The 23,366-nt window shown below is 32.2% G+C and overlaps 3 protein-coding genes across 4 annotated transcripts in view; 1 reads left to right on the forward strand and 2 right to left on the reverse strand.

The window, feature by feature from the left end:
- The window catches only part of LOC139500830 (uncharacterized), a 32,430-nt gene extending 21,662 nt beyond the window's left edge, over positions 1-10,768 (forward strand). Inside the window, exons 1-3 of one of the 2 annotated variants that reach the window (XM_071289704.1) lie at positions 7,774-7,866; positions 8,561-8,850; positions 9,662-10,768. In XM_071289704.1, coding sequence (XP_071145805.1) covers positions 7,859-7,866; positions 8,561-8,850; positions 9,662-10,377 — 1,014 coding nt within the window. In that variant the 5' untranslated portion in view covers positions 7,774-7,858 and the 3' untranslated portion in view covers positions 10,378-10,768. Of the gene's footprint in view, positions 1-7,773; positions 7,867-8,560; positions 8,851-9,661 lie in introns of those variants that run through there. The other variant, XM_071289705.1, reaches the window with a different exon arrangement.
- A 2,141-nt stretch (positions 10,769-12,909) lies between these two features.
- On the reverse strand, positions 12,910-14,470 carry LOC139500331 (uncharacterized; the record flags this gene model as incomplete). Its single annotated transcript, XM_071289072.1, has 1 exon — positions 12,910-14,470. A coding segment is annotated over one exon (1,035 nt), but the record flags the coding sequence as incomplete, so codon positions are not given.
- A 3,311-nt stretch (positions 14,471-17,781) lies between these two features.
- LOC139501276 (uncharacterized) overlaps positions 17,782-23,366 on the reverse strand; it is a 163,805-nt gene continuing 158,220 nt past the window's right edge. The window contains exons 210-212 of the mRNA XM_071290312.1: positions 21,640-21,773; positions 19,328-19,350; positions 17,782-18,440 (exon numbers count right to left, since the gene is read on the reverse strand). Coding sequence (XP_071146413.1) covers positions 18,036-18,440; positions 19,328-19,350; positions 21,640-21,773 — 562 coding nt within the window. The 3' untranslated portion in view covers positions 17,782-18,035. The remainder of the gene's footprint in view (positions 18,441-19,327; positions 19,351-21,639; positions 21,774-23,366) is intronic.

Here is a 23,366-nt window from a genome sequence, read left to right on the forward strand (position 1 = left end):
TGTGTATACCTACGAAATGTTAAATCGTGTGCACGAAAATTTCATTTGTGTTCTCAACATTTTAAACCTGTGCACGGAATGTTAAATCGTGAACTCGAAATGTTAAATTGTTTGCTCGAGATATCAAATACTACTTTTCAGTTTTATGTATCCTTGAAAAACAAAATAACTGAACTCCAAGGAAAATTTGAAACGGACAATCTCTAAACAAGTCCCTTACTTAACGGCAAAATCAAAAACTGAAGCACATCAAACAACACTGGAAGACTAGACACAGAAATTTCCTGTATGTAGCTTACGGAGACGTCATGATTTTAAAGATACCTAATCAAGTCATGGTTTTAAAGATACCTAATCATGTCATGGTTTTAAAGATACCTAATTATGTCATGGTTTTAAAGATTCCTAATCATGTATGGCAACTTTAACAGATGAAATAGATTTTGCAAAATGCTTCACCAATTTTAAAGTTAATTTGTTTGAAAAATGTAATAAAAATCTTTTGAAGTCTTTAAAGTATTAAACTGTTGATAAATCTTTTTGCTTATTTTTTTTTAATATCCTCGTGAAATTAAAATATGTGATCTCATGAAAAGTACAAATTTCAAATCTCCTTAAGAAAACGGTTTTTATAAAGTGACTTCAAAAGATTGTTACATTTTCGCAACCAATCAACTTTAAAAGTTGCACACGTTTTGCAAAATCTACTTTCCATTTTAAAAGTACAAATCTTTGGCGTAAATATACACGGACGATTGGCAGCAACAAATTAGTGACAGCGTGTAATTATAATTATAGATAGGCTTGTACATCGTATGTCAAATTAAAGTTGAGAATGGAAATGGGGAATGTGTCAAAGAGACAACAACCCGACCAACTAAAAAACAACAGCAGCGGGTCACCAACAGGTCTTCAATGTAGCGAGAAATTCCCGCACCCGGAGGCGTCCTTCAGCTGGCCCCTAAACAAATATATACTAGTCCAGTGATAATGAACGCCATACTAATTTCCAAATTGTACACAAGAAAATAAAATTAAAATAATACAAGACTAACAAAGGCCAGAGGCTCCTGATTTGGGACAGGCGCAAAAATGCGGCGGAAATTGCACACATTACATCATAGTTAATTACTCAAAGTGAAATTTCAGGTAATACTATTACGTAAATATTATTCACGACAATGGACAGGTAAATACTTTTAATGTAGTTCTGTGATTAAAACAAATGCAAAACAGATGCAGCATACGATGTTTAAAAGTTTACAAAATACTTAGACATGAGGAACGGCTCTTGATAAAATGTGTTGCGGCTTGTAATCTGTGTTGTACCTCTATACTCAGACTTAATAAACTTGTCTGGTGGAATAAGCTTTCAAACGGATGTACTTGATATTTTCATATTTCCACTAAACTGAGACATAATCAAAGATGTAGATCTTATCTAAATTTATTAGCTATAATTCAATACCACCTTTACATTTGGTGTGTGATACGATCTATACAGGTACGCCATACTACAACTTTCAAACTTAACATAAAGAAATTGACTAAAAAATATTTTTAAGCAAGTTCATTTTTAAATATTGAACAAAGCTTTATACACACTATTTTTCAGAGAACGTATTTTTGAGGAATTAGAAACAAAAAGATACAGTGTTATCCCGAATGTTCTGTCTGAAAATGAATGCGAAAAGTATATATCAATTTACAAGGCATGATTGGATAGATTTGGAGATGAGAAGCCTTACTGGGATAGATCATTGATGAAACAATATAGGTTGTCACACTGTGAACCCACGTGGAATATATGGCTTGCCGCGAAACCTGTTTTTGCCTCAATATAGAAAACTGATAAATTATTGACCAGTATGGATGGTAATTCCATTGGTGAACCCCCCGAATTAGGTAAGAACAAATATTAACCATGTACTTATTTCAAAATAAGAATTATGATATTTGAATGTTCACTCAATGTAAAGAAGATATAAAAAAGGGTTGTGCGTCACTCATGCATTTACTTAATAGGGATTAACTCTACCACATTGTATTATTGAGGCACGTGTATAACAATTCCATATTCGTCCTCATGCCAAGTTTCCCACAAAAAGGTGAGAGAAAAAAAATAAGAAGTGAATAAAAATCTGAAGGCATAAATAAATTTGGACTCAAAGTTATGAAATAAAACTAATGCAAAATGTAGGCCCTAAGATAGGAAAAGTTTTTTTAACAGTCTTATGCAAGAAAAGTCCTAGTCACCTTTTTGAAAATGCTTTGTATGAATGTTAATTTGAAAGCAAATTAATAAAACTGGTTTGTCAATCTTATAACATGAGACTGCTCAATCTTTATTTATTGTTGTATGCTGAAGATACTGATATTTCAGCGAAAATATATATGATAATAAAAAAGAAAAATGTTGCTGTGATAGGTATTTATCAAAGCAGGAGAAGAAAAATTCATTAACGTAGAGTATATGTGATGATTAAATTAAAAATGGAAATGGCGGATGTGTCACAGATACAGCCACCAGATTAAAGAGCAGGAAACCGTCCAAGTACACCAATGGTCTTCAACACAGCAAGAAAATCCCACACCTGGATCTGGCCTTCAACTGGCCCTTATACGGAAATGTTTACTAGTTCAGTGAAAATGAACGTCAAACTTACCTCCGAAACACATAAATGAACCAAAAAAAAATATACAAGACTACAAAATTCAAAAAACGCCCGACTTGCGACCAGCACAAAAATGCAGCGGGGTTTCACATGTTTTGTTAGATTTCAACATTCCCCTATGCCTCTACATGTATGACACTCTATTCAATGTAGAAAAACTAAGACAAAATATTAGTAGTAGTTACTGGCATATTAGGCTCGTACCTCAATTCAACTGATTGAAAGGATATGTCTTCAACATATGGAAGTTAGGAACATTCCCTACAGTTATGGGTTTAGTTTTATACCACCATAAAATATATATGAGAAGAAAATAACCCGTATCATGCCAACAACTGGTTTTAAAATAAATGGGTTTATTTCTGATGCAAAGATCCTTTGAGGTAATTCATATCAATTTCAAAATATGCCATCTTTGATTTAATGATCTGACTTAGTATTAATACATATATCATGGCGCAAATGTTAAATTATAAAGCTATTTTCAAATTTTATAGAATGTGGGAAATTGTCATAATGATCTAAAACATTTTAATTTTTTTTCGCAGTATCGTTCCATTTTATGTCGATATTGTCAATAAAGCAGAGCCAAGACAAGGGTTTTTATGGCAAAATCGAATGGATGCGATCTTCTAGATCCCCAATAAAAATGTTGATTTGTTCATAATAATTCCTATTCGAGACTTGATTTCGAGAATAAATCCATGTATCGCAGATAGAAAGCAACAAGTATCATATAAGTAGCACTAAAACAATAAAAAAATCATTTCTTGAAAATTCCTTTCTTTAAATAGTCTCATCCGAAATTGCTAACATTCAAAGTATCAGAATACAGACAATAGCTGACCTGAAAAATGCTTGAGTACACAACTAATTTACTGTCAAGTTGACTTGATATTATGTCATTTTGTTCCATTCTATTTAAAAAAAAATGGGATAGGTTGTTTGCCTCATTTCCTTTAAAAAATTGTGATAGGTTGTTTGCCTCATTTCCTTAAAAAAATTGTGATAGGTTGTTTGCCTCATTTCCTTAAATGTGTGGTTATTATTTAACAATCTTTATTTAATTGATGGTGATTTTTTTGGTTTTCTTAGACCGAGCATAAACAAATGACGTTCTTAAATTGTGGAAAATAATTAGTTATATCAATGTTGAAGAAACAGATCAAAGTTTGATTTGAATAGAATGTTTTCTAAAGACGCTATATATCAAGGTTGTTCTGTTGTTGGGTTCGTGTTTTATAGCACTGCACGAGGAAGGTTGAGCGCACACAAATATGCGTAAACGCTCACAAACTATGTGCCTGTATTGGTTGCTATCTGCAATTTATTTTTCTTTATTTATAGTCTTTGGCTGTCACTCTTGAACAGTGTCGTTTTAACTACCATTCGATAGATTGTATGATATGGGTTTTCCACATTGTTGGTAACACGTTATTATTCATATCTTTGTTCTTTGGTATTAGGCATGTTGGTACTATATAGACAGGAATAACAAAAACACCACTACAAAGTTTTCATTTCGTTACCGCCTAGTTTTTCGAGAACTTGTTAATGTTTTAAGATATGTAATGTGTATTGACACTCGGTATGTGATCGACCAAATCACATACCAATATCGTGTTCACGAAAATATACAATCAGACCGGGTTTTATATTTATTACGAAGTAACCTGAGTAATCAACTCTTTATATTTTGCTGCTCCACGCTGGCAACACCAACCTTTGATTTATTCAAGTAATACTTACCAAGTGACGATTTTGTTTTTAAGTTATTAACTTTAGGCACTCGTTCAATGTTGAGTTTATTTTATCTTCCTTTTAATGTCTTTTTTCTATCTTCATAATATAAGCTGACAGTTATCACATTTAATCAGTTTCAATGTTTAACACTATCCCAGGTTAGGGGGAGGGTTGGGATCCCGCTTACATGTTTAACCCCGCCACATTATTTATGTATGTGCCTGTCCCAAGTCAGCAGCCTGTAATTCAGTGGTTGTCGTTTGTTTGTGTGTTACATATTTGTTTTTCGTTCATTTTTTTACATAAATAAGGCCGTTAGTTTTCTCGTTTAAATTGTTTTGCATTGTCTTATCGGGGACTTTTATAGCTGACTATGCGGTATGGGCTTTGTTTTGTGTTGAAGGCCGTACGATGACCTATAGTTGTTAATGTCTGTGTCATTTTGGTCTTTTGTGGATAGTTGTCTCATTGGCAATCATACCACATTTTCTTTTTTATATTAACCTTCTTTTTATGATTACATTTAAAAGAGTCCTCTTTTTTTTCTAGTCAATTAAAATATTCACAATTTGATTATTTTTAGAAGAACCCAAGCTGTTGTAGAGAACTATGTTGACTGTTTTAAGATATGAGTTAATGAAAATATGATAATTAATCATGGTACCAATCAATAACATATTTATTCGTTCTAATCCACACTATTCTATTCTCGTGAAAACATTTATATCCAATACTCAGCAAATATTTTTTTTTTTAAAGTATTATTTCAAGCTAATCATGTTCAGTGCATGCAGTTCAATGGCTTTTATGGTAATTATCTAGTACAATGTAAACAGGTATCTCGTATACTCTATGTTTGCATATATATGCATAATTATGACATAATGTATTCATTGTCATTGTTTGTTTAAATCTTCAGTATATGCGAAGTGCTGTATCCTCAAAATATTTTCTGTTGTAGTCGCAAATGTTTTCTATCATATTGAAAGACGATTTAGTTATAAGTTATATGACCAGGTCACATAATTTAAGAAAGTACTTGAATGACTTGGTTTCATAAAATCATTAAAAAGATTGCAAAATTTTTTTTTTTATATATTTATATTTATACAAAAGGTATATGTTTCAGGTGATAGGTGAATGTTTTATATACAAGTTATATGTTTTATATGATAGGTTAAAGTAAAAGAACAAAAATACCGAACTGAAAAACTGAAATTCCCTTTTCAATTGGCAAAATCAAATGTATAAACACAACACACGAATGACAAATAGTATGCTTAAAACATTAAATAGCATGCTAGAAATATTCATTAATTTTCTTTGTAAAACATCACCAGAGTCTGAGCAGAAAGTTGACGAAACAGGGGTATGTCAAAAAAACGTCTCGTCTTTTTTCCTTTAAAAAGTTCATCAGAAGATATCAAGACCTTGTTGATATATATTCAACGTGACGTGGCTCTGTATTTATAAATCCCGTCATTGTGTTATTGTGCTATGGTAATACAAGATTATTGTATTCTTTATTCTTGTCTTTCATTTTTGTTAATGTGCATTATCTTCATTAAATGGTCTATATGCCTTTTTGAGTTTCCTTGTTACATATGTGTTTGTTCATTGTGATTTAGAATAGAACATAATGTTGACTGCTATACTCCAATTTTTGACATTTTTACCAATTGTTTCTGTTTGTTTTGTTCACACATCGTTGTCATTATAATTGAATTTCAAGCGACTGTCATACAAGTGAGTGTTTTTTTAGCTAGCTATAAAACATGTTTAATCCACCATTTTCTACGTAGGAAATACCTGCACTTATTCAGGAATATGACAGTTGTTATCCTTTCGTTTGATGTGTTTGAGATTCTGATTTTGCCATTTGATTAGTGAACTTCCGTTTTGAATTTTCCTCTGAGTTCTGATTATTGTGATTTAACTTTTTGCTCGAAATGAGCGATCATGAGCTCGAAGTATTCCAGCGTGTGCTCCAAATATTTAATCGTGTGTCAAAATACTAATTGTGTGCTTAATTTTCATCTAAAATTGAAGTTTGTATGAAGTATTTGTTATAGGAAATATGTAAGTCTAAAAGTGCTGTTAGGCTAATTACTAAAAAAATGAAAACACCACGTTAATTAATTGTATGCGTTCGAAGCGCTTTTTTCCCTGTATAAGGAACACTGAAACCGAATATTTGAAAGCCGATGGTTTTAGGAACCGACGTTGGAATAGCTGTAGGACAAAAATACATTAAAAAAAGTTAAATCCTACTAAGGTCAACTTTGCCTGAGGGAGTTGAAACCTTAGTTTCTTTATAATTTCAAAATTTATAAACGGACAATTTTAAAACTTTTTTTTTTTATAAATCATGTCAGTACCGAAGATACTGATATGGGGATAACTTCGGGGAATGATAGTCCACCAGCAGAGTATCGAACTTGTGTTGGGAAATAAAACACGTTACAAATTGCATGCGTCCGAAACCATTTTATCGATTTACCTTCATCTGGATTGCTCGATAACTTTTTCCCGTTACATTCGATTTTCAGATTCAACTTTTATGTGAAATAAACCTTAACTTATAGACAAACATTATGAATGACAACGTGAATTTTGTTCAAAGGGACTTGAAAGAATAATCAAAACCATTATTAGTTTAAATAAACTCATCATAGATACAAATATGATTAAAATTGTGTACACTTGACGTACGTTTCGTTTACAAAAGTGTTATCAGTGGCTCGAATATAAAAAGGTAATTGTAGACAAAAAGTCAAAAAAGCAGAAAATGATGCAATTAGTTTACTTTTATAGCTAGCTAAAACTCTTCCATGGATGACAGTCGCTTGAAATTCTAACATATTGACAACAATGTGTGAGCAAAATATATAGACATTATACGTCAAAAGTTGCGTTCCATCGGTCAAAATAGTATGCAAAAGACGAAATCAAGACTTAGTTATAAACAATATGACATCGACTAAATAAAATTATCCATCTTTCGTTTAGACCTGTTTCTAGAATATTGTAAATTTAAGGACGTTAACGATTAAAGCTTAATCAAACGAGTATCATTAAACATAGATTGACAGCAACAAACTAGTGCCGTAAAGTGATGTGACAGCTTGTGAATATAATCGGATTTATTTTTGTAAACATTATGAGTATATTGTAAGCATCACTTTATAGTAATCGACTTAAAGTGAGATTTTAGTAGTTAAGGTCACGTTGATTTCATCCAAAATAATGGATAGGTGTGTATGTGCATTAAAATACTTTTAATGTTGTTTTTATATGTTAAAAAGATTGTAGTTGTACCTAAAATACACAAACTTTTTGGTTTGTAATTTGTGAGGTTGAAGAAGTATTATTTTGTGGAAGGAAGATTTGGAATTTGCACAATTTGATTGACAAAGGTCACATTGATTTCATCTGCAACAATGGACAGGTGTGTATATGCATTGACATACTTTTAATGGTTTTTAAAGGTTATACAGATTTATGTGTATACCTTAAATATACAAACGTCAAGATGATGTAGAGGCATTTTGTTAAAAGAAGGCTTTATATCCCTTTGTCCAGGATTTTACTACTGGACTGTCGAAGTCAAAGACGGACCATATATATACCCTTGTCAACTCATGGGTAAATTTGTACAATTTATTTAATTTTTTCCATATTGTTCTACACACTAATGAGATTCCCCATCTTTTTAAAATAATTTTAAAGTTATGATAGCGAATAAATATCCTCGGAAGACTTGTTACTTTAGACTTTCCAGAACCTAGAAAAAAATGTAAAAGTAGCAAAATATCGATATATATATAAGTACTCACAGTCACTGAAAGATAGTTCAAAACCAATTTCAATTGATATCTACAATATACCATTTTTCGAAGATTAGAATATCAATCAGTATATATCGTACGGGTAATTTCAAGGATAAAAAGAAGTTTAAATGGATTGTGCCTCAATGTCGTTACTCTTTAAACAAAATCAACATACAGTTACATGTGATTATCCGTTTGTGATAAGTACTATACAGATACAACACAACTTCCAAACCAAGCTTTAAACCACGTGTCTTATTTTTATGGGAGATCTTTAAGCATTGAACAAAACTGTACACTCATTATTTTCAGAGCACGGGTAGTAAGAGAATTAGAAACAAAAGGATACAGTGTCATCCCGAATGTTTTGACCGACAAAGAATGCGAAAAGTATATATCAGTTTACAAGGCTTGGGTTGAAAGATTTGGAGATGAGAGGCCTTACTGGGATAGATCATTGATGCAACAATATAGATTGTCACACTGTGAACCCACGTGGAATGTCAGACTTGCAACGAAACCTGTATTTGCTTCCATATGGAAAACTGATAAATTGTTGACCAGTATGGACGGTATTGCAATTGGTGAACCTCCTGAATTAGGTATGAACAATAAACTGATTATAGAATAAGAGAAATGAATTTTGACTCAATAAAAAGAATAAATAAGTTCAGAAGTTTTATGCAAAAATCATGTGCATGTATTTAAAATTTTAACGCATTCTCATTCTCAATCGATGTGACCAAAATATGAAAATATGAGTGAATTAGAATCTGGAAACAGGACAAATTATTACGCAATGCAATGACAAAATTCAGCATTTTTTAATACCGAAGATACAACAATTGATACATGTAGATTTTGTAAAATTACTTATCAAAGACTAAAGTACAAACAAATAAGGAACCTTTTTTTTATTATTCAGAAATTTTTATAGTGGGTAGAAGATTTTAGGTGAAAGAGAAGAAGGGTCAACAGATTGAATCTATCACTTGAAACCAAACGGTACATTTAGTAGGAACACATTGGCCCACATAAAAAATTTATAAAGTCATTTAAAAATTTTGTTATTTATGTTCCCATGCAAAGAGAACATCCGTTCGAGGACATGGTTCTTGGATTTATCATAAGAGGGATCGGGACTGTATTCATATATCATGCAAAGCCATCAAATTTCCTACCCACAATGCGTCTGAAATCCAGACGGAACTAGGGATAACCATATTTCCCAACACATAAAGAAGTAAGTATACAGCAGATTTTAAAACAGTGCAACACTTAGGAAATACGACGTCTAAAAGAATAGAAACGATTTTGTCGTATTTCTTTTAGGTTTCGATCGGAAGTAAAGAAAACTTCTAATATATATGAATAATATCCATCAATTGAACCAGTAATGCTTCTCGTTTGTAGGAAACACTGATTTTGGTGATCCTAAATCCAATTGGTTTCACATGGACCAGGGTAGCTGGAGAGAAGGTCTCCATGTGTACCAAGGAGCTGTTTACTTGGAAGAAACAACAGAAACTGACTATTGCTTTCGAGTTCTTGAAAATTCCATACAGTTTCATAAAGAGTTCTATGAAAGTTTTCCAAAGGCTGTTATAGAAGCTGCAGGTGAAGACTTCTATCGTCTGACAAAGGAGCATTTTGATTGGTATTTATCTAAAGGTTGTAAAATTAAGAAAGTTCCAGTTCCAAAAGGCGGTATTGTTTTGTGGGATTCCAGAACGATCCATGACAACAAAGCGCCTATCGTTGGCAGACCAAATTCAGACAGATGGCGATTCGTTGTTTTTGTTTGCATGGCACCTGCAGTCTGGGCAACGGAACGGGATATTGAAATGAAAAAGAAAGCTTATAACGAAATGGTTGCTACTGCCCATTGGCCATCACAAGGAGTTTGGACTTTCCCGAAAACTTCAGAAAGAGAGGCTACTAAAAATTTTGCACACTTGGAAATAATTGAAGAACTCCCTGAAGTAGCTAAAACGAAAGAAGTTTTACAAATGGTTGGAATTGAAAAATATGACTTTGACGATGGACAACCAAATGATCCAGGTTGGAATCCAAAATGGTCAGTAGACCCAAATACGCAAAAAATTAGAAGCAGTGTATATTTTGCTTGAAATGAAAATAAGGACGTTTTTTCAACTTATAAATATATAGCAGAATATTAAACAGCATAGAAACATTAATGTCAGCTGACTTCATTTATCCAGGTGTGTGCTGTAAACTTATCGTTATTAAATATGAATCGAGTTTCATGTTGAAAATAGACAATGATTCGCCTCTTTGATTAAAATGGTTGCTACATTGGTATATAACGATTAGAGCCGGAAGCAGTACTGGTGTCATTCCTACCTTAACCACCTATAAGACCTTAACACGTTCCGTTTTTACAATTTCATTTCTCTATCGTTATATACAAATGATAAATATATTCTGCTGCATTTCTTAGAGTGTAGATAGCTAACAATTTAAAAATATGCAATTTTGCTGATGAGAAATACTAATTTTGTATTCCAATTATTGATTAACAACAGATAATATAGCACTGATTTTACAAGTTATATGCCACTCTAATTCTTGTATGTAAAAAGATTCTATTTTCATCTTAGAACATATGATGATCCATCAAAAATCCTTTTGAGGAATAATTTGCCGAAATTTTGCCATTTGTGAAGGAACTATCTGTTTTGAATTTTCCTTGCGGTTCGGTACTTTTTTTTTGTGTTACTTTTTGTCTACAATTACCTTTTTATATTCGAGCGTCACTGGTAACACTTTTGTAGACGAAACGTACGTCTGGTGTACACAATTTTAATCATCTTGGTATCTATGATGAGTTTATTTACATTAATAATGGTTTTGATTATTCTTTCAAGTCCCTTTAAACAAAATTTACGTTGTCATTCATTATGTTTGGCTATATATCAAGGTTTATTTCACATAAGAGTTGAATCTGAAAATCGAATGTAACGGGAAAAAGTTATCGAGCAATCCACATGAAGGTAAATCGATAAAATGGTTTCGGACGCATGCAATTTGTAACGTGTTTTTTTTCCAACACAAGTTCGATACTCTACTGGTGGACTATCAGTCCCCGAAGGTATCCCCATATCAGTAGTTAGTACTTCGATATTGACATGATTTATAAAGAAATCGTTCTAAAATTGTCCGTTTATAAATTTTGAAATTATAAAGAGACGAAGGTTTTAAGTCCCTCAGGCAAAGTTGACCTTAGTATGATTTGACTTCTTTTAATGTATTTTTATCATACAGCTATTCCAACGTCGGTTCCTAAAACCATCGGCTTTCAAATAATTGGTTTAAGTGTTCCTGGTGAAGGGAAAAAGGCGTTTCCAACGCTTACGATTTTAATTAACGTGGCGTTTTCATTTTTTTAGTAATTAGCCTAACACCACTTTTAGACTTACGTATTTCCTATAACAAATACTTCATACAGACTTCAATTTTAGATGAAAATTAAGCACACAATTACTACTTTGGCACACGATTGATTATTTGGAGCACACGCTGGAATATTTCGAGCTCATGATCGCTCATTTCGAGCAAAAAGTTAAATCACAATAATCAGAACTCCGAGGAAAATTCAAAACGGAAGTTCACTAATCAAATGGCAAAATCAGAATCTTAAACACATCAAACGAAAGGATAACAACTGTCATATTCCTGAATAAGTACAGGTATTTCCTACGTAGAAAATGGTGGATTAAACTTGTTTTATAGCTAGCTAAAAAAAACACTCACTTGTATGACAGTCGCTTGAAATTCAATTATAATGACAACGATGTGTGAACAAAACAAACAGAAACAATTAGTAAAAATGTCAAAAATTGGGGTATAGCAGTCAATGTTATGTTCTATTCTAAATCACAATAAACAAACACATATGTAACAAGGAAACTCAAAAAGGCATATAGACCATTTAATGTAGATAATGCACATTAGCAAAAATGAAAGACAAGAATACAAAACAAAATATTTAGAAACTAAAAGGCTGGAACGAGAAAATCTGTGAACAAAAGGCAAAAAAAATTTCAAATGCAATTAAAACGACCTACATGTAAAACACGACAAAAAACACCATTCATACCGATAATCTATTGAAAGTTGGGGTGGTTTTTTTTTGGTTTTTTTACAACTCGAGAGTGGATATATATTGCATTAACGGGAACACGCATATCAATATTCTATTCTAATTGCATGCACAAAATATTGTGCAACTTTCTGTCAATTTATTTCGAAACTCGAAAATATAATTAGATTATATATGTTATGAAGTAACATTAGTCATTTTAAATGCTATCTGTATTTGTCCGCTGTATAAAACTGCATACTTATAGCTCTCGCTATCTTGAGGAATTTTTTTTTTTTAATTATTTTTTAGGTATACATGTACCAAACATCTCCTTTTCGTCACAATTGATTTCAATAAAAAAAATCTTGGACTTGGTATCACTTCTTATATCATCAAATTCGAAAAGCCAAATGAGTACCATTAAATTAACGATATATTGATCCCTATAAATATTCATTTCACGATGTAACATACTCCTAGAGAGGATATCAAGTATAGTAGTATGTTTTAATCTCTTGCTTAATTGTTTGTCAGAAAATATTAAACAAAACCATATTCAACATTACAACTTTATTTAAATATAGAGTACAACAAAGTTCAAACAATTTCACACATGGCAACTTAATTGGCATGTTACAAAGAACTGATTGCTATTTTTCTTGAAACGTATAACTCACGGCTGTTGTATTCCAATACTTTCCGCTGGAATAATTCTTAACAGCTTACCGTTGTTACTCAGTACGTGTATATTTTTGGAATAATATCCACAAATATACACATTCCCATCACAATCTTTGTCTATACCTCTAGGATTTAGAAGGTTAGCATGTTTGTAGGTAAAGACTTTTGCATCATTTACCACATTGGATACTGTACTTTCTCCATCTGCACAAATATAGTTTTTGCGTCCTTGTGCATAGACAAAATATGTGTGCCCGTTTGTTGTTACTTGTTCATTTCGGACACCACTTGATGAGTTAATCCAGGTTAAAGTTTTGCCAGATGCAAGAATAAATTCCCCATTGAAATGACAGAATCCATGAACTGCATATGTGTTATCAATTTTACGGCACAGTGTCATATCATGGATGTTGATGATAAAAAAAAATCTTAAAACTTGCTGAAACAGCAGCGGTTGTGTTATTCATTTGATCTATATCGTATGGTTGGTTTGGTAGCTTAAGGTTTGTTAGACAGTCTCCGTTGTGATTATACTTTAAGACTTTGGATGAATTACTATGAGTAAATACATATGTATCTTTCAAAATAATACCACTTAGATAAACATTCGGTCCAGTTAAGTCAATGACTTTGATCACATTTATATTCTCAGAAAAACAAATTACGTTCTTTCCGAATGATAATTTCGGATAACTTGCTTTTGTTTCAACTAGTTTAACAACTCCTATAGCTGCAACTCTTTCTGCAAATTGCTCTGTCATATCATTAGTCTCAAGAAGAATGGAAACATTCGCCATTTCACTAATCGCTTTAGAAAATACATCATCAAATTTAACCTTATTTTCGGTAATTTTATTCAATTCGAGTAAACACTGCCGTTCAGACCCATGTTTTAAACAGGTATCAATTATATTACTCCAGTTATCAACCGTATTTTTCAAACTCTCAAGTTCTGTTGACTTTTCGGAAAGTTTGAGACCTGCTTCCTTCTTCAGTAATTTTATTTCGTCCTTAACTTGTTCTTCAATTTTGTTTAAATGTTTGACAATATTATCCTTTAAGGTGCTGACTTTTGTGAGAATAGCTTCAGTTTCATTTTCGAAATCGGTCGTAAAATCTTTCCTGCTTTGTATCAAATCGTACAGCTGTTTGCTGGTTGATTTTAGTTCTGTAGACAATTCAATTACTTTTTTCGATTTTTTTATTCCTGAAGCTGCCTTTTCGATTGTTACGACATCCTCGCATTTCCTATGTGATAATGTGGCACACAATGTACATAATGGTTTCGAATGGTCAACACAGTAAGCCTTTACTACCTCATCAGGATGTTCTTCGCAATATATCAACGAAGAAATGCTTAACGGTTCTTTGTCAGTTGTAATGTCCTTCAGCAACACGATCGGATGTTTTGCAGAAATCTTAAACGATTTATGACATTTTCACAAGATTCACAGAACGCTTCTTCACATACAACACACCAAGATGACGCATTTTTCGATTCATTGTTCGCTTTACAAGAGTCGCATATCTTTTCACTTCTTCTTATTGCTTGTCTATCCATCATTGAAGCAACAAAATGATTACCTGGTAATTTTTCAGCCCAGGTATCCGAGTTACCTGTCGAGTCTTCCATCAAAACATCCTGTCGACAAATCGGACACTTAAACGATTTATCGGTTTTATCCTTCCCTACAGTCGATAAAATGTAATTGTTTATGCATGCCGTGCAGAAGGTATGAAGACATGGTAAATATTTTGGACCTGTAAAAGTCTCCAAGCAGATGGTACACGTCAATAAATCATCAAAATTATCTGTTTTGTCCGGTGCAATCGCCATTTTGACTAACTGCACTTTATACTTCCTTCTCAACTGTTAGGTTGATATGTAAATTATCTAAGTATATATTTAACTACACCAGATAAACTAAGGTAAATAAATGCACCTTGTCGTAATCATTTTAATGATAATCATTATGGTTGCATTGATAATCTCAACAATAATCGGTTTTATTTTTTTCGTCTGCATTCTGTTTTTTATATATATAGATTTTATTTTTAAACTTTGAAAGAAAATTATATTTGATTAATCCATTAAATTCTCCTTTGAGATTTATTTTATAACAATTTTATCTATTGTAGACAGAAAGTTAAACAGTAGCTCCGGAAATACGAGAATCGATCTTTTTTTAAATTCTACTAGAAGTTTTAAGTCTCTCTATTTAAGGAATTATGAATAAATTATTTTTCAAGAAGTCATTAAAAACTGTAAAAAAAAATCAAAATATGAGGAAACAGAAAATATGTGCCATAATGATCTAATTTAAAGAAAATAAATCTTAAAACATACAACTCATTGCTTCCAAGTTGACCAAATATATAGTCCTTTCTGAAAAAAATTGTTACAGAAGCAGTAAGCCCAATCACATATTTATAAATTTAAAGCATTAGCAATTATACACGAAGGTGTCATAAGCTACAGTTGGTCCCTATGAAGTTGTTAACCCAATATGAAGTTATTCTGTTTAGTAGTACCAATGAAAGTGTTCAAAATATTTGTTGAACAAACAGAATAGATAAGGTGGATGCAATATGACCCCAATCGTAGAGGAGGAAAACAATTTTGTTTGTTTAAATTTGAGACATAATTTGATATTCTATGTATTTTATCCTGTATTTTTGTAAACATGGTAAATTTATACATTGAGCAAGAGTCCAAATATTTGCATTTCAGTCCTGTTGTAAATTCAATGGCACTCTTGATGGTTTATTGACAGAACACCAGTTAAATACACCTTAACATGCTTGTTATCCATTTTTTTGTTTTATTTGGTTTGGTGTTTTCAGATGCAAGATTAAAAAAATGTTTACAAACAATGGGAAAATGTTAAGTGATAATAGTTCACAGTGACCATTCTTAGACAGGTCAGCTGAAAAAAAAAACACCTGCACTTTTGAACAGGGAATATGTATGATTGAATGATTTTTGGTGTCAAACCCCGATTTCATCACAATGAGCTAAATGTATAATGTGGTATTTTGTTTTTATTGGTGGAGAAAATTGCAGTGCATGTATAGAACCCCCAACCGTTTACAGCTGGAAATTGAATACTTAGAAACATGTTACTGTTCTACTCAATACAATATCATCACAGCTAGGAGTCTAAACTCAACAAAGTTTTTTCATTTATTCATTTATTAATGACAACTAACATATTTAAATTTGTTTTGCATTATCAGTACTCTAGTCATTTTATTACTTAGCATGGTTTAAAGTCATATTTACTTTAAATGCTCATCTCTATAATTCAATACTGCAAATTCAGATTCTTGTCCCTGTAGTTTTCATTATTTATAAAGATGGGAAGGGATATATGTCACATAATGAATACTCAAAGCTTGGATTTCAAAGCATTATTTTTAGCAGCATAATTGAAATCACAATAGTAAATCTCACAAATCTAATTTATGGTGACCGTTTTTGAATGTCTTCCTAAATAGTGCAAATTAAATTGACATTCTTTAATTAATGTATTATTTATTGATTAATTTAGTGAGCTTAATTATGTTACAAAAACATAATTTACACAATCAAGAGTTCAAATAGTATAAAATAGATCATTAACTGGCTTCACATGAAGTTTGTTCTTTTGTTGTGTTTTATTTTAACACAACTCTTCAATGTTAATGGAGGGTAAATTGCTAAATAACATGTTGAACCCCTCCATATTCTTATATGCAAATCCAAGGTCAGACCTTTATAAACCAGTGTTTTAAGTTAATTGATATTTTCTATTATTATCTATAATTTTTTTATGGTATAAATCAGGTAGTTGGTGTTCTCATTTGAAGTGATTTTTTTATCCCCAACATTTCTTAGTTTACTCTTTGATAAGGGTTTTTGCCCATTGTTGTGTTGGTATTTTTAACCACTGTTCAACGTTAAGGAGGGTAAAGTGCAAAAACACTGTTGAACCCCTGCATATTTTTTATATGCAAGTCCAAGACCAGGAACTTAAAAACAAGTGGTTAATGTTGGTTGTTATCTTCAGTAATTATTTGTAGTTTTTGTTAAGATATAAGTCAGACAGTTGGTTTTATCATTTGCAACGCTTCATTTTTTTTATCACCAGCATTGCTTAGTTTACTATACGCCAGTTATCCCATAGTCCGTTTCTATATATGGTGGTGTTTGTTTTTGTAGCTGTTCAGTGTTTCTGTTGCTGCTGTGTTTTCCTCTGATAGTTGATGTGTTACCTTCAGTTTTGGTTTGTGACCCAGATTTGTTTCAGTTAAGTTGATTTATGACTATTACATATACAACTATTGCCTTAATTTATTGATTGATTGTTGAAAGACCATGGTGATATGTTTTAGTTCACATCTTTGTTCTTTGGTTTTTATGGATAGTTGTCTGCAATCATTCTGGATCTCCCTTTTTTATTAGTTCAACACAACTAACTGTCACAAAATTTGTTCAGATGTCATTAGCCATATGCATCATAAAGAAATAAATAGGGACAACTTTTTTTTTTTAAAGTTTATTAGACAATGTCAGAAATATAGTAAAGTTTTATTTATACTAAAAAGTATAAAAAGCATCACAGTCAATTTTTTCAATTTCTGAACCATATATAAAAAATAATTGTATAAAAATATATCTATGAAAAATTGTATTTTGCTGTAGTACATGTATATGAAAATTAAATTAATTTGTTCATAAATATCAAATATATAAATAAATACAAAATATAACAAATAACTTTATTGAAGTCATGGACGGATATTTATCACATGAAAATACCCAACTGGACGGATTTCATTCACCTCGAATAGATAATATCATTTTCATTAAAAAAAATTATTTAAAAAATATTTAAAATCTATCAAGAAAAGAAAATTTTAAACAGAAATGTAGCTAATAGGTAGAAATATAAATATATTATATTTGTCCATGTTCAGATTCCATTGTCCATTTAAATGAATCAGTTGTGATCAAAGTCCTCATAGTATAGGTGTCGTTGTTCCATCATACACTGATATTTTACCAGGGTCTGCTGTTGACGTCTGACTGTCATTGACACGATATGGTGATTTACTTCCAGATGACCGACCATCCTCAGATTCATTAGAGGGAGGTGTATTTTGACCTGATGGTGCTGGTGATCCACCATTAGATGCTGGTGCCCATCGGGCAGCATTCTTGGACATTGGCTGTGGTGTAGGGGTACCAGAACCTGAGGACCCGGGTTTATTATTTGACATGGCGTCTAGGTCTGCAGACAGATTGGGCTCAACCACTTCAGATGGATGTGGTGCAATTTTAGGGCCAGAGCTTGCTATCAAAGGATCAAATGAAGACATCATATGACGTTTTTCAGCGTGCCAATCACCTTTGGGAGGGAAGTCCTGAAATGGAAAAAAGATATTTATAATTTTTTGTTGCAGGGATTAAGCGGTAAATACAAATTTACAGCCGAAATAATAACTATAACTAACACAAAATGTTAAATAACAAAAGTTACTTGATGAAGTTAAGTGTGACGTCCATTTTCACAAACTAGTACACAATCTTATTGAGGGGCCAGCTGAGAACCAACTCTGGGTGCGGGATTTTCTTCGCTGTGTTGAAGACCCATAGGTGGACTTTGGCTGTTGTCTGTTTTTTGTTAGGGTTTTTCAAGCTGTAGTTTGAATTAAATATTTTTGCTATGGCTATAATATTTATAAAGCAATCAAGTCCAAGAATTGTCCTTCCAATTCCTCAGTGATTAAGGTTATACTTAGTCTAATTTACTGATCATTTATCTATAAAATTGAGAAAGGAAATGGGGAATGTGTCAAAGCAACAACAACCCAACCATAGAGCAGACAACAGCCTATCTATGTATCTTTTTATCCTTCTTAAGATAAAACGTCAAGGGCTTAAAAAAAACAATTCAACACTGCCATATCTTTAGTTTTACATTTCAGAAACCTCTTGAGTGTTTTTTTTTATATGCGACTATGTTTTTTTTGGTTTTACTTGGAGGCATTGGGTTTTGATAGAAGATCTTTGGTAGCATCTCTAGAATTAAATTCATTCATATCTTGGCTAATATAAAAGAGAATCACAAACTAGAAAACATTTCAGGGCCTACAGTAGGTCTTCAATGCAACACTGCATGCCCCTAAACACACTTTTATTTATACTTATTAAACCTTGTCAATAGATATTGTTTGTTGGAAAATTTCCAGAAACACACACTTTTATATAAAATGATGATAAACAATAAAGACAAACCAAAATAACTTACCGTTTTATCTGGATTGTTAAAATCTGCAAATAAAAATTAAAAAAAATTATAATTAACTTTATTGCTAAAGCAAATTAAAAGTTCTATTGAATATACTCATTTATAAATTTATTTCCTTCTGAAGCACCGCATGAAACAAAACAAAAAGGCTGAGCTTACTTATGACTTACAATCTAATAATATATAGTATAAATAATATATTTTTTAATGTTCAAGCAAAATTCTGAAACTTGCATACAAAATAATACAAAAATTGTAATAAAAAAAAAATTCAATGCTTTCACATGTTAAATAAAACTAGAGGCTCTAAAGAGCCTGTGTCGCTCACCTTGGTCTATGTGAATATTAAAAAAAGGACACAGATGGATTCATGACAAAATTTTGTTTTGTTGATGGTGATGTGTATGTTCATCTTACTTTACTGAACATTCTTGCAGCTAACAATTATTTCTATCTATATTGAACTTGGCCCAGAAGTTTCAGTGGAAAATGTTAGTAAAAATTTACAAGTTTTATGAAAATTGTTAAAAATTGACTATAAAGGGCAATAACTCCTAAAGGGGTCAACTGACCATGTTGACTTATTTGTAAATCTTACTATGCTGAACATTATTGCAGTTTACAGTTTATCTCTATCTATAATAATATTCAAGGTAATAACCAAAAACAGCAAAATTTCCTTAAAATTACCAATTCAGGGCCAGCAACCCAACAACGGGTTGTCCGATTCATCTAACCTTTTCAGGGCAGATAGATCTTGACCTGATAAACAATTTTACTCCATGTCAGATTTGCTCTAAATGCTTTGGTTTTTCAGTTATAAGCCAAAAACTGCATTTTACCCCTATGTTCTATTTTTAGCCATGGTGGCCATCTTGGTTGGTTGGCCGGGTCACGCCACACATTTTTAAAACTAGATACCCCAAAGATGACTGTGGCCAAGTTTGGATTAATTTGGCCCTGTAGTTTCAGAGGAGAAGATTTTTGTAAAAGATTACTAAGATTTACGAAAAATGGTTAAAAATTGACTATAAAGGGCAATAACTCCTAAAGGGGTCAACTGACCATTTCAGTCATGTTGACTGATTTGTAAATCTTACTTTGCTGAACATTATTGCAGTTTACAGTTTATCTCTATCTTTAATAATATTCAAGATAATAACCAAAAACAGCAAAATTTCCTTAAAATTACCAATTCAGGGGCAGCAACCCAACAAGGGGTTGTCCGATTCATCTGAAAATTTCAGGGCAGATAGATCTTGACCTGATTAACAATTGTACCTCATGTCAGATTTGCTCTAAATGCTTTGGTTTTTGAGTTATAAGCCAAAAACTGCATTTTACCCCTATGTTCTATTTTTAGCCATGGCGGCCATCTTGGTTGGTTGGCCGGGTCACGCCACACATTTTTTAAACTAGATACCCCAAAGATAACTGTGGCCAAGTTTGGATTAATTTGGCCCTGTAGTTCAAGAGGAGAAGATTTTTGTAAAAGATTACTTAGATTTACGAAAAATGGTTAAAAATTGACTATAAAGGGCAATAACTCCTAAAGGGGTCAACTGACCATTTCGGTCATGTTGACTTATTTGTGAATTTTACTTTGCTGAACATTATTGTAGTTTACAGTTTATCTCTATCTTTAATAATATTCAAGATAATAACCAAAAACAGCAAAATTTCCTTAAAATTACCAATTCAGGGGCAGCAACCCAACAAGGGGTTGTCCGATTCATCTGAAAATTTCAGGGCAGATAGATCTTGACCTGATAAACAATTATACCCCATGTCAGATTTGCCCTAAATGCTTTGGTTTTTGAGTTATAAGCCAAAAACTGCATTTTACCCCTATGGTCTATTTTTAGCCATGGCGGCCATCTTGGTTGGTTGGCCGGGTCAAGCCACACATTTTTTAAACTAGATACCCCAATGATGATTGTGGCCAAGTTTGGATTAATTTGGCCCAGTAGTTTCAGAAGAGAAGATTTTTGTAAAAGTTAACGACGACGGACGCAGGACGACGACGGACGCAGGACGCCGGACGCCGGACGCAAAGTGATGGGAAAAGCTCACTTGGCCCTTCGGGCCAGGTGAGCTAAAAATACATGATAAATTTGTGTCTACTTCTAATAAAAATATCCTGCTTTTTAAAAACTTACTGCTTGCAATTCAGATATTCAAACACATCTCAATTTTAATATGTTTCATTTTCATTCCAAATCAAAGAGACTAAAGTCATGATGTAAATTAACATTCAGTTGTATTTCAATAAATCAATTATAGAGCACTTTTTACACATATAATACACATACCAAATGAAGGATTGTCAGCTGACATTCGGTCTGAATCATCCATGAAATCTCCAAGAGAGGCTTGTGATCCATATGAGTTGGCAGTGTCACCACCTTGACATAAAATGTACTTCTCAACCCATGGTATATGACTCCTGAAAGGTAATTTGTATATCATTTATTAAGTTTCAGTCATAAAAAACAGATGTATTTACTGTGCAATAAAAGAAACACTTGAAGTCTTCGCAATAAAACAAGAGGCTCTCAAGAGCCTGAATCGCTCACCTTGATTTTTTGGCATTTTATCTTTTGTTTAAGAGTTTAAGTGTCTAATTTCATCGTACTTTGTTTTTTTGGTTAAATGTATATTAATAAGTGTTTGAAAATGCAGGTTTTTGTCATACTTTCTTCAAATGCAAAAGAAAAAGTGGATTTCAATTGAGGATCCCTATTGAAGATTTCGAAATACCAATTTTGTCAACAATTTAAAACAAAGCAATCAATTTTACCATTGATATAGTATTTTAAGAGCATGAAGAAGCAAACAAACAAAATAAAAATAAATTTGAAGGCCCCTTTAAAGGTTTTGTAGGTCTATGACAGCCATCTTGCACGTAAAACCCCCATTGGCATTTTGAAATGTTGGCAGGTATGCATATTGGTGATCAATTCAAGATAACAGCAAAAATCATATCATTCAACTTAAGTTTGGTTGGAATTGGTTCAGTAGTTTCAAAGGAGAAGATTTTTTAAAGTTTACAAACATGATAAACAAATGGTGTAAAATTGTCCTTAAAGGGCAATAACTCCTTAAGGGGTCAACTGACAATTTTGATCATATAGACTTATTTGTAGATCTTACTTTGCTGAACATATTTGATGTTTACAGTTTATCTGTATCATTAATACTGTTCAAGATACAAACTTTCCTTAAAACTACCAATTTAGTGGCAGCAACCCAACAATGGGTTATATGATTCATCTGAAAATTACAGGGCCGATAGAACATTACCTGATGAACACTTTAACCTCACGTCAGATTTGCTTTAACTGCTTTGGTTTTTGAGATATAAGCCAAAAACTGCATTTTACCTCTATGTTCTATTTTTAGTCATGGCGGCCATGTTTTTGATGAAACAGAAAATAAAACACAAACTTTATTTGAGATACCCTAAAGATCATTCAGCTTAAGTTTGGTTGGAATTGGTTCAGTAGTTTCAGAGAAGAAGATGTTTGAAATAGTTTACACCAGATGGACAAGGAATGACGATGACAATGGACACCAAGTGATGGCTAAAGCTCACCGTTCCGAACCGTTCCTTCCGAACGGTGAGCTAAAAAGATATTAGAGATGCTTAAAATGCATATGATTCAACTGTGTTTACTGAGTATTTTAAAAGTTGTCTGCCCTAATTTGTAACTTTGAAAATTATATATAGAAGAAATAAAGTTTTAGATATTATAAAGTGTATATGATATGATATAGTACCGCACATGGTAACAACTGTCAACCAATATACTGTAAATTCAGAAATTATTGCGAGGTTTTTATTATTGCGAAAAATGCGACAGACTTGTAAACGCAATAGTTTAAACTCGCATTTTTAAATCATTCATATGAATTAAACAGGATTTTTCTCAAAATCGTTATAATTAAAATCGCATTTTAGTCTAAAATGACAAAATCGCAATAATAAATGCACGCAATAATTTCTCAATTTACAGTAATCCTCCAACCAGAGCTCTTG

This window comes from Mytilus edulis, chromosome 13 (genome assembly GCF_963676685.1).
Source record: "Mytilus edulis chromosome 13, xbMytEdul2.2, whole genome shotgun sequence".
Taxonomy (NCBI): Eukaryota; Metazoa; Mollusca; class Bivalvia; order Mytilida; family Mytilidae; genus Mytilus; species Mytilus edulis.